Consider the following 12027-nt stretch of genomic DNA (forward strand, 5'->3'; position numbering starts at 1 on the left):
TAACACTAAGTACCCCCATTATGTAACCTTGGCGAAAGAGGGGCAGAGGTTTCTGTGTGTGTGTGTGCGTGTGTGTGTGTGTGTGTGTGTGTGTGTGTGCGTCAGAGCGTTTCAGGTGGTTAAATGCAAAAGTGGAACTGGGGCCCGGTGTAATTCAAGATTAGTGTGGTTTCACATCACTAAGACAAACACTCCAGCAGCAGAAGACAATGCCCCCCCCTAAGTGATTAAAAGCTGGTGATTAAAAGAGTGTAATGATGCTCACAGTGCGGATAATGTTCACACTTTGCCCTCAACATGTTTTTTTTCTCCAGTCCATCCTTTAGCAAATTGGTTTATCCCACTTTTGCAGCCCATTATGTAAACTGAGAAGGTTCACACTGGCACTAGTTCTGTCATGAGAGAAGCCAAATAAGTATGTGTCATTTAAAAATATGTACAATTCTTTCCTCTGCACGTCAGCAAAGCCAAAAGTAGGGCATTGTTTTTGCCCCAGTGTGTGTTTTTGAACAAATGGCCGATTCGATGATTTAGAGTTTTTCAGACAAACTGAAGGATAATGTGTTTCCTTCATCGCCTGAGACATGTAAAGATAAAGCTGTATATGAACTGTGGAGTCATATATCGGTTTGTGTTTTCTCTGTGAAGTGAATGTGTGTTGTTGTGTTTCAGTGGGGAGAGCGGTTCGGGGAAAACCGAGGCCACCAAGCTAGTTCTTCGCTACCTAGCAGCAATACATCACAAATGCAACCTTGCGCAACAGGTACACACACACACACACACACACACACACGTCTGGTGTGTACATGATGCACATCCAGACACACACAACAAATACCTCATTGTGTTTTTTATTTAATTTTTTGTCTGTTTCTCCGATGGCTCTCCCCGGTGGCAGATTGAGGTAGTGGGGCTCCCTGCATGTACTTTTACCTTTTTCAACTCATCCTCACTTATCCATTAATTTATGGCCATAACAATAAGAATAGCAGGTTGCTGTGTTTTGCAGTGATGTGTGGCAATATTCACTATGACCTAATGTTTTATTTCAAATAAATAATGTTTGATGCAGAAACAACTTGTGGTTTTTAGAAAAAAACGAGCATTTATGCCACAGACCCGTTTTCATGGGACGTGGTTTATTGGGATGAATGTTAATGTTAATGTTGATGTGCAGTGTTGTGAAACAATAGATTATCCATATAACTTTAAACAGTAGGGCTTAATTAAAAAAGGCTGCGGTCATGATATGAAATAGTATGTTGCGTATTTGTCGCCCTCCTGCTGAAGGCTATTGAGTGACTGTATGTTTTATAACCTGGTAGATCCTTGAGGCAGCTCCTCTGCTGGAATCTTTTGGAAATGCCAAAACTGTGCGGAACGATAATTCCAGTCGCTTCGGGAAATACATAGAGATCTTTCTGGAGAAGTGAGTATGAAATGAAGTTATGGTCTGTGTTCTCATCTCAATCCTTCTCTTGTTAAACTAACCGTCTAACCCCTTATCTCTCTCTCTCTCTCTCTCTCTCTCTCTCTCTCTCTCTCTCCCTCCAGTGGTGTGATCAGCGGTGCCATAACTTCTCAGTATCTGTTGGAAAAGTCTCGTATCGTCTTCCAGGTGACACATTTACTACGTTTTTCTCGTCCACCACTTCTCATTGTACTGTCCGTATATGGAAGTGTTGAGGTGAACTTGTGATTTCCTTTCAGGCCAAAGATGAGAGAAACTATCACATCTTCTACGAGATGTTGGCAGGTCTCCCTCCGCCGCAGAAGCAGGCTTTCTATCTGCAAGAGGCCGAGACCTACTATTACCTCAACCAGGTGAGGAAAGAATCTGCCTCAGGGTGTTGATACGTTCATTCAGTTCACAGATGTTTATTCTAATGGGATGATGACAGCTATGGACGACCTGAGAGGCAGAAAAAATTAAACTGTACATGTACATTTTCTCTCCGCCTCCGTCTGTACAGGGAGGGGATTGTGGAATAACGGGAAAGAATGATGCAGAAGACTTCCTGCGTCTGCTTGCTGCCATGGAGATCCTCCACTTTACCCCTGACGACCAGTCGGCCATCTTTAGGGTTCTCTCTTCCATACTGCACCTGGGCAATGTCTACTTTCAGAAACATGAGGTCATATTTTATTCTAAGTGTTGATGAGAGCAGAATGATTTTCTTTTGGAGGAGAGATGAAGTCATTTCCTTTTTGCCTGCTGCCCTACAGGCGGATGGCCAGGAGGTGGCGACAGTGGTGAGCGCTCAGGAGATCAGAGTGGTGGCAGAGCTGCTGCTGATTTCTCCAGAGGGACTTCAGAAAGCCGTCACCTTCAAAGTCACAGTCAGTGCTGAACTTTTATCTCATGTGCATGTTGATCCATTCATCCTTGCACAGTTAGATACAGAGCAGCTTTAAATAAATCTAAAGTTTGGATGTGATTCCTATGCTGGATGGTTAATTACAGATATTTATATTGAAAATACAATAATCAAATAATATTTGAAGTATTTTACGAGGTGAAGGAGTTGTTTACAATTCGTGGTTCATAAAAACAAACTTCATAACAGGTCATAAGGAGATCTGAGTATTTTTACATGATAAAGTATGATGTTAAAATAGTTCGTGGTTTGGCCCTTTATATAAAATAATGGCTGCTGTGCTGTTTAACCCTCTGATCTTATCCACAGGAGACGATGAGGGACAAGATCTACACTCCACTGACAGTGGAAAGTGCTGTTGATGCCAGGTGAGAGACAGTTCCTGCTCCATGACACATGTACTGCATGCAAAGTTATTAATTTGTCCTCCAGATGTATTTCACATGTAATAACATCCTGAACTTCTACTGATTCCCCGCAAAATAATAATTTTCTGTACGTGTCTCTCACACAACAAATCTGTGTTCTCCAGAGATGCTGTTGCCAAGATCCTGTACTCGCTGCTCTTCCATTGGTTAACAGAGAGGATCAACGCTCAGGTGTACCCTCGCCAACACACCCTCTCCATCTCCATCCTGGACATTTACGGATTTGAGGTCAGTGACTTTAATTGCCGTGGAATTATGTTTGTAATCGCTCTTTAGATGAGACATAAAGAATCACCAGCTGTGTGTGTGTCTGTGTGTGTGTGTGTGCGTGTGCTACAACAGGATCTGGCCTTCAACAGCTTTGAGCAGCTTTGCATCAATTATGCAAACGAGTACCTGCAGTTCTTCTTCAACAGGATCATTTTCAGGGAGGAACAGGTGAGTCCTCGTTCACACCTGTGGGGACACTCACACACACACCGTCCAGGTTTCTGATGCACGTGCACAGAAATCGTTTGCATTCACACTTACAGATGATCTCAATTAGTGTCATGAAACCATTAGTAAATGTAAATGCAGGCAGACACGTGATAAATCCAACTTGACGTGGTATTGTCTGTGATCCCGGTACAGGAGGAGTACAGCAGGGAGCAGATCCCCTGGCAGAACATCCCCTTCAATGACAACCAGCCCTGCATCGACCTCATCGCCGCTAAGCCTCATGGGATACTGAGGATTCTGGATGATCAGAGCTGCTTCCCACAGGTGAGGGGGGGAGGGGCGGAGTCACATTCACACATCTGCGACATGCAACAAATCACTGTACATGTCACCTAGATTCTAGATTTATTATTTGTTGCCAGGCGACGGACCACACTTTCCTCCAAAAGTGTCACTATCACCACGGCAACAGCCCACTGTACATGAAGCCAAAGATGCCCCTCCCAGAGTTCACCATCAGGCACTTTGCCGGCCGAGTTACCTACCAGGTGAGCAGCTCCTCCCTGGATCAAAGCATCACTCACACATGAACAGTTTATTCAAATTGTTAAACAAGCAGCAACATAAATACAGATTTTCCAATAATTTACGATGTGATCAATGCAGGTTTACAAGTTCCTGGATAAGAACTACGACCAGGTCCGACAGGACGTCCTGGATCTGTTCATCCAGAGCAGGAACAAGGTGAGAGGAGAGCAGCGTCTTCACGTGTACAGCCTGCGTGGAAATGTTTTCTCCCGTGAATAATTCACGTGAACCCTGTCATGTGTGGATGTCGTGTGTATTCGTGTGTGTCTAGATGGTGTCAAATCTGTTCGTGGCTCACGCGGAGCTCGTGGGTCAGCAGAGAGGAGGTCACATGAGGAAAAGCAGCACGGTTACCAGAAGATACCAGGCGCCCACCGTCAGCAACAAGTTCCAACAGTCCCTGCTGGAGCTGGTGGAGAAGATGGAGAGGTGAAGCGGAGTTTGAATTAGTATCAAGCAGTAATTTCCTTTAAATTCATCAAACTCATTTCGTTTATTCTTCTATTTCAGGTGCAACCCTTTTTTCGTCCGCTGCATTAAGCCAAATAACATGAAGGTAGATTGATAATGATTTTATATTCACATGGATCATTAGATGTAGGTAATGACAATCATGTTTTTTATTAGTGTGCTCACATGTGTACTTATACATCTGTGTTCAGCTGCCAGGTGTGATGGAAGACGACCTGGTGAGCGGCCAGCTGCGACACTCTGGCGTCCTGGAAACCATCCGGATCCGCAGGGAGGGATATCCGGTCAGGATGCCATTCTATGTCTTCCTGTTCAGGTACCCACACCCTCTTTATCTCTAAATCCTTCGGCCACACCGCTGTCGCTCTAATGACGGTTTAATACACACCAGGCTGCAAAATACACAAACACAGAGGAGGTTTCGACCTATGAGAGTTTCATTTTATGCACAAACAAAATCTTCAGGTAGTTCCTAAAGTCTGATTGGTGACTAAAGGCCATTGTGTTTTTGCAGTATGGATCAGAAATGCGTCTGTTACTGCTTTTGAATCTATCTGAATATTTATTTTATTAACACGTGTCCATGCATGTGAATGTGTGTCATCCCCAGGTATAAATCTCTGGTGGGGATTCGAGAACTTCCAGCTGCAAATGGAGATAACTGTGTGATAATGCTCAGTAAACTGTGTCCCCTCAGACCAGGGTCTTTTCACATTGGAGTCACAAAGGTGAGATTCTCCTGCAGTTTGTGTCATGGTGTTGAGTAAGAGCTGCCATTTTTGTCTGATTGATAGATATTGTGGTTCAATTTATGAATAAAAGTGACACAAACTCTTGTGTGTGTGTGTGTGTGTGCCAGATGTTTCTGAAGGAGGACATCTACCAGCTGCTGGAGTGTAAACGGGAGCGCTCCCGACATCTCGCCGCTCTCACCCTGCAGCGTTACACCCGCATGTTCTTCGTCAGGAAACGCTTTGTGGCCTTTCGCAAAAAGATCATCGGGCTGCAGGCGCAGTGCAGAGGCTTCCTCACCAGGTAACTTAAGAACTATATGAATATTTAAGATACAGAACTGGATTCTGACCAATGGAAACAATGACACTGTGACTTCGGTAGCACGTCTGCACAAAAGCTTCTCAGGACCGAGATCATCACATCTTGTGTTAAGTGAGATATTAAACCTCATGGTACTGAAATACTGGTTGTGTCCTCTAGGAAGCGCTATATGAATATGAGGGAGAGTCTGGTCCGATTCCGCTCCCTCGTCCACATGTATGTCAACCGCAAGCAATACATCAAGGTACATGCAGCAGGGATTTAAATGACATTGTGTTTTCATGTTTAGTGCAAGAGGCACATGACACATGAGTTGATAAGCATCTAATTGTTCCAGTTAATGTTCAGCTTGTGTTATCTGTGTGATCTGGCTGCAGATGAAGTTTGAAGCCCAGAGGAAAACTGATGAGGAGAGGAGGAGGAGAGAGAAGGTGAGATGGACACCTGCATGGGATTTACTTAAGTGAATAATACATTTATTCATCCATGTTTCTGTCTGAGAGACTTTCTGAATTCACTCTAACTCCTCCAGGAGCTGACCAAGAGGGAGGTGGTGAACGTCACACATCTGCTGATCCCTGCAGAGCTGGGCGCTTTACTGCAGACAGCAGGAGGTGAGGAGATGTTCAGCACAGGGTCAGATACATAAATCTGACTAAACTTACTTTTAACTTTTAATTTTGGATCAACTTTGTCTTCTGTAATCTTGTCAGCTTCAACAGCAATAGTAGAGTCGTGTAAATATACAGAATACTTTACTATATACACACTAACAAACATTAAAAGACTCTATGCTCCTGCGTGTTTCCTGTTTGACCTGCTCACTCTAGTCAGGAGGGAGCTGCACTCGGACTGTTTGGCTCTGCTCCAAGCTCCTCACATTCAGGAGGAGAATCAACTCACTCTGCCGCTGGACATCAACAACTACCCGTTCTACCGCTTCGTGCAGATCTACTTCAGGGTGAGACGGGGCATCAGTGCACTGACAGTACTGCAGTCAGCCTCAGGACTGCAGATATATTTTGAATATAGTCTATTATTCTTATAATACATGTAGATTTTAATGTACTTCCTAATTAAAAACTGTGATGTTTTAACTCTGTAGGAACCGAAGTTTGGGATGTTGACGGCCCCTCTGGACTCACCCCTGACCCGGGTAGAGGAGGATCTCAGAGGGGAGGCTCTGGAGCTCTTCATCATGGTCGGCTGCCTTCTTTTATAAACTCTTTTCTTAAAACTTAATTTACCCATGAATCTGGAATTAAAATTATTTACTACGATACAGATTCACTACTGTATCGTTACTTGGTTGTGTGTCCCTGTAAGTCAGAAATTCAAACACACGATTCACTAAGAACCCTGGTATCACACATCATATCTGTTAGTAACGGTGCAGGTCTGTGTTTTGTTTATCCTCAGGTATTACGATTCATGGGGGACCCTCATCTGAACGGGGCGCAGGAAAACATGTTTGGGAATTACATCATCCAAAGGGGCCTCACGTCTCCAGGGCTACGGGACGAGATCCTGTCCCAGGTGGTCAACCAGGTGTGGAGGAACGTGAACTCCGAGAACGCTGAGCGAGGCTGGCTGCTGCTGTCGGCCTGTGTCTGCAGCTTCGCCCCGTCGCCCAAGATGGACAAATATCTACTGAAGTAAAAAATATATATATAGATATCTTATATACGTGTGAACGGAAGATGACAAATATTTCCCCAAATCTTTATATGAGGCTAAATCTTGTTTAAAAAATAACTCAAATAATGTAATTTTACTACTTAGATTAACTTTCATACCTAAAAACCAGAAAAAAGGTTTCCAGGTTTAAATCTTCATGTAAACTTTGAGGTAAAACATGAAGGGAAAGTGGTCGAAGGGGCAGTTTAACATCATTGAACCTCCCCCCCCCCCCAGGTTCGTCTCGGACCATGCTCCTGCTGGCTGCCAGGCGCTGCTTCAACACAGGCTCATTCAAGCCAATCAGAAAACACAATTAGGCTCCGGCTCCACTCCCGAGACCGCGAGGACCTATCCGCTCGCGCTGCTGGAGTGGACGGCCAATCGGAAAAAGGCTAACATGGTGTTGCACGTGCACTGTTTTGATGGTGAGCTCTAGCACCACTTTATAAAGTTTGTGTGTGATGCCGGAACACTGCACACTACTTTTCATCTTCACATTTAGCTGTAGAACATATCTCAGACTAAAGGGTAATCATCCTCCTCTCCTGCGGTTTGAAAAGAGAAAAGCCAGGAGAAGTGCTTGAGACTTCTGGCAGCACCTTTAATGGGCCGGATCAGTTACAACCACTTACCATTGATAATTTATTGCCAGTCAGTGTCAGGTGCACTCAGAGCTTTCTTCCTTTGACTTGCACCATTTATTGCCTTCTGATAACAATCTGTCTGGCTTCAAAACCACAATGGAAGTAAAGAGCGGCTGGATGTTTGCTGTCTCTCTGCAGGAGGGTCCTTCCTGTGTCCCGTCCACTCCTGGACTCGGGGAGAGAGTTTAGCAGGAGACATCCTGCGCCACAGGTGCAGATATTATACATCATCCATCTCCTGGACCATTTTATATTTCATAATTTGTCCTACTTGTGCTTAAACGTTAGTTGAACTGCCTGGTGTTGCAGGGGCGTGTCCGACTGGTGGAGGGGGAGTTCAATTCTAATGAAGGAGCACGGCCAGTGGGTGGAGTTAGCGGGTCACGACTACGTGATGGACCTGGTTGCAGACCTGGAGCTTCCGCCGGACTTCCCCAAGCAGAAGAGCTACTTTGTCATCAGCACCGACGACCCGGCCAGAGTCCGAGCCAATGCCAGCCTGTCAGTGCACAACACACACACACACACACACAAACCTGGCCATGTCTGAGAAATGAATGGAGCTCTGAATAATTCACCTCTCCCCTCGTCTCAGTGCTTTGGTCGGCGGCGGCTTTGACTCAGACGAGGAGCTGGTTCCGTCCTTTCCTCTGAGCAGCAGCAGCAGACCGGCCTACAGTCTGCCAGACTCTGACGGCTACTACAGTCATGGTACACTCACCACAATATATATCCCAAACTGATGGCATAGATGAATAAAAAATATGCACAGAAGTATCACGGTGGGGGTGCATAGGGTGTGTTTCTAGTATGTGTGTCGTGGTTTCTTACATCAGACTGTAAAGTACGTCTTTAAAGCCTCTCTGCTCCGTGTGTGTGTCCAGTGGAGTCGGATGCGTTGAGTGACGGTCAGACTCAGAGGGGAATGGATCGCTACCTGGACAGTCTGTTTGACCCTGTGTTGTCAGACAGCAGCGCAGTGAGTACACACACACACACACACACACACACACACACACACACACACACACACACACACACACACACACACACACACACACACACACACACACTCACCTGCAATAAGCGCTTTCCCTCCTGCTTTGGAAAATACGTCAGTGCTCAAATGACTTCATGAATTAATCAGTTGGCTCGTAAACTGCAAACCACTGTTGCTTCCTCATAATAGACAGAACTTAACTTTATTAATCAGCTCAAAGTTAGATCATGACTTGAGATATTCAAGTTCAATCAACATTTTAGTCGCACTGATAAAAGTAATTGTCAGATGTACTTTCTTTTGTAACTTTTTGCAGAAATTCTCTTGTAAATAAAAGAGGTTGGGACTGAATTCAAAAACCTACATCATGGTTGGAATTATTATGAAAAGAAAACACAATAAAACATGTATGAAAGCTTGTGTGTTTTAACCCTCTGACGTATGCTGGGACCCTAAAAGTGTGACGTCATGCTCCGCCTCTAAACGTGTGAGCTGTTGATCGATGGACGGAGGGAACATGTGAACCTCTGCTTCTGTTTGTGTATGAATGGAGCAGATTAGGTTACTATGGGACAGCAGGCAGTGTTATAACCGTCTCATCTGCAACTCCACAGTTTATTTATTAGAACGGGACGAAAAAGAAAAAGTCCCAAGGAGTATATATGTAGAAAGTAGATTTTGTGCTGCAGAAATTCTCCCTGTTTTATATTTAAAAAACATAAATATCCACATCTGGAGCTAAGATATACACCTTGTTGTTGTGGAGTCTTTCCCTGCGTCTTTGCTGGTATTATTTCATTTATTATCTTTTCATTAAAAAGTATGTTTCCCAGGAGAATAGTCATTTGGTTTTGCTGTGTCGAGACAGTCAGATTTTCTATGTTGCTTCTTTCTTCAGACTGTTCTGTGCCAGTTTCTTCTCGTGTGCCTGTGTTTGTGTGGAGCTTTTCGTCCAGCGTGTACTTCCTGGGGTGTATTCAGTTTCTGACTCACGCAGAGAGGCTACGAATCAACCTGTTCAACACACTCCCTCTTTCTTGTCTCCCATAGTCTCCCCCCCCCCCCCCCCCCTCCGCTCTCTGATACACAGCCTTTTTGTCGTACTCTCCATGTCTCTCAAACTCCACGTTTTCAACATCTACAGTCTTCCCACTCCCCCTGCTGACTTTCTGTCACCGGATTCTCTCTGCCCACCAGGACATGGAAAAGACTGGAAGTTTGACGGCGAGGATGAAGGGAGGAGGAGGTATTGGCATCGCAGGAGGAGGAAGAGGAGAGGGGGAGAGCCCTGCGACCCCCAGTCGGCCTTATCCACCAGGAATACATCCTGGAGGTAAAGTGTGTTTCTTATGTTAAAGTGTTTCTGTTCATTGTCATGTGGTTTTTCTTTGGATTTGTATTTTGCCATCTATAGTTTCTAGTTTTCAGCTGCATGTTGTTAAACAATGCATTATTTCATCCATTCAATATTTTTTTATTTCATTTTTCTTCTGTTATGTCCCATCCTGCATTTTTTCTGACTCTTTCTTCTTTAATTCAAGTTATTTTATTTATTAACATCAACTCGACTTGATAGAAAACTCTTCATTAAATGTGACTTTACATTGAACTTATGTGATGAAATTACATGAACATTTTATATGTAATTTAAATACATAAACTTTGCATTTTAGGCAAAACTTTTTTGTCAGTGTAAACTTTCTAATGTTTTGGATTAGTGTGTTTTAAACCCATTACAACAATTGATTAAAATACAGAAATCAAAAAGATAATCTTGTATTTCATATCAATAGAAATATATAATTGTAATTGCTGTCATTATTTCCATATGGTTTAACAGTGAAGGGTAAAACAGACTCACAGGACTCAGGTGTAAAGGTTCAGATGTACAGTTGACCGACGTTAATCTGTCGCTTAGAGGCTGTAATGAGCAGTCTGACCTCATCGATAATGCATCAGCAGCCATTCACTGTAACCACAGACTCTTTAGTGCCCGTCTATAGACACTGTCCCTTCTCAGTCTCCCTCCACAGACACTCTCCTGTCCCTCAAACCACCACACGCAGCAATGTGCTGAAGTCATTCTCTTCATTTTATGCCTCTGCGTTGTCCTGTTGTGTTTTCTGTGCACATGCACCTCGTGTTTCAAATGGATCAGTTCTTTTCAAATATTTTATGTAAAAAAGAAATTGACGCACTTTCATTGACTGCAGGGATTCACACAATTAACAAATCAGTTATAAAAAGCAATCCACAGGATGCCTTTAATATAATTCAATTGGATCACAGTTTTAATTTTAACGATGAAGTTATTTTAGTTAAATATTTGTATGATATTTCTTCTGCTACGAGGGCAATAGGTCAATATCAAACAGAGACAGTTCCTAACTCTCCCCCTGTTCCCTGCCCGCTGCTCCTCAAGCTGTGCCAGTGCTTCCAGTAGCAGGAGGAATGATGCCACCCATCCCCACCATGCCAATCCCCTCCCACCACCATCACCACGCACAACACCAGCAGCAGCAGCAGCAACCGCCGCAGCCGCCGCCGCAGCCGCAGCCGCAGCCGCAGCCGCAGCCGCAACAATACCACCAATACAACTGTCCCCAACACCACCATCACCCGCAGCCTTATCCTGCCCCACATGTGTCATCCACTCATGCACCTGCTGCTTCCCCCCCCGCTGACAGAGATGCATCCCGAGTCACCGTGGCCCCCGGTGTCTCGGGGGTGCCCTCGCTCCCAGCCGCCCCTGTAGTCCCAGGCCTGTCTGGCATGAGCGGTGTGCCAGGTACAACAGACGGGTGTGCGTTGGTTTTCACTGCATGTGTGGCCTGAAGCATGTGGGCATGAGGAGGTTACAACGAATTCAATGAAAAAGCAAAATCAGATGCTGTGATATCTGTGTTACAGGTTGTCCTGTGTGCTGTGGTTGAAGTGGATGAGTTTACGAGGTCATTTGCGGTGGACTGTGGAAGTTTCTCTAAAACAAAATCCTTGTCATCACATGGAGTGTTTATGTGTTTGTGTTCTCCAGGTTCGGAGCAGACAGTCCTGACTCAGCAGCAGCAGGCCATCATCAACCAGCAAGCCATCATTCTGGTTCGTCAAACATCCTCTCTCTCAACAACTGACACAAAACGCACCGATCACACTGGTCTTCATCAGATTGACTAATCTGTTCAGATTTTATACACATTTCCAAACACACACGTTCCTTTTTGTCTTTCTACAAAGCAAACAAGTGTTTTTAACGCTGTAAAATTACGTTAAAAATTGGACAAGCAGATAAAGTGAAGCATTAATCTTTACTCAGCTGTTTATTGCTTTAGGACCATCCACAC

The 12027-nt window shown here is 44.4% G+C and overlaps 1 protein-coding gene across 10 annotated transcripts in view; it reads left to right on the forward strand.

Annotated features, from left to right (window-relative positions):
• Nucleotides 1-12027, forward strand: part of myo15aa (myosin XVAa) — a 55482-nt gene that overhangs the window by 15522 nt on the left and 27933 nt on the right. For 8 of the 10 annotated variants that reach the window (XM_034593384.1, XM_034593383.1, XM_034593382.1 and 5 more), the window contains exons 6-36: nt 673-763; nt 899-904; nt 1326-1429; nt 1555-1618; nt 1711-1824; nt 1974-2135; nt 2227-2340; nt 2688-2746; nt 2911-3034; nt 3149-3244; nt 3440-3571; nt 3670-3795; nt 3914-3991; nt 4107-4264; nt 4346-4391; nt 4498-4622; nt 4917-5034; nt 5166-5341; nt 5522-5606; nt 5740-5793; nt 5895-5976; nt 6193-6323; nt 6468-6563; nt 6782-7017; nt 7277-7467; nt 7825-7897; nt 7996-8187; nt 8282-8397; nt 8571-8665; nt 9884-10019; nt 11721-11785. In XM_034593384.1, coding sequence (XP_034449275.1) covers nt 673-763; nt 899-904; nt 1326-1429; nt 1555-1618; nt 1711-1824; nt 1974-2135; nt 2227-2340; nt 2688-2746; nt 2911-3034; nt 3149-3244; nt 3440-3571; nt 3670-3795; nt 3914-3991; nt 4107-4264; nt 4346-4391; nt 4498-4622; nt 4917-5034; nt 5166-5341; nt 5522-5606; nt 5740-5793; nt 5895-5976; nt 6193-6323; nt 6468-6563; nt 6782-7017; nt 7277-7467; nt 7825-7897; nt 7996-8187; nt 8282-8397; nt 8571-8665; nt 9884-10019; nt 11721-11785 — 3445 coding nt within the window. The remainder of the gene's footprint in view (nt 1-672; nt 764-898; nt 905-1325; nt 1430-1554; nt 1619-1710; nt 1825-1973; nt 2136-2226; nt 2341-2687; nt 2747-2910; nt 3035-3148; nt 3245-3439; nt 3572-3669; nt 3796-3913; nt 3992-4106; nt 4265-4345; nt 4392-4497; nt 4623-4916; nt 5035-5165; nt 5342-5521; nt 5607-5739; nt 5794-5894; nt 5977-6192; nt 6324-6467; nt 6564-6781; nt 7018-7276; nt 7468-7824; nt 7898-7995; nt 8188-8281; nt 8398-8570; nt 8666-9883; nt 10020-11720; nt 11786-12027) is intronic. The other 2 variants (XM_034593376.1, XM_034593379.1) reach the window with 2 other exon arrangements.

Source organism: Hippoglossus hippoglossus, chromosome 8 (assembly GCF_009819705.1).
Source record: "Hippoglossus hippoglossus isolate fHipHip1 chromosome 8, fHipHip1.pri, whole genome shotgun sequence".
Taxonomy (NCBI): domain Eukaryota; kingdom Metazoa; phylum Chordata; class Actinopteri; order Pleuronectiformes; family Pleuronectidae; genus Hippoglossus; species Hippoglossus hippoglossus.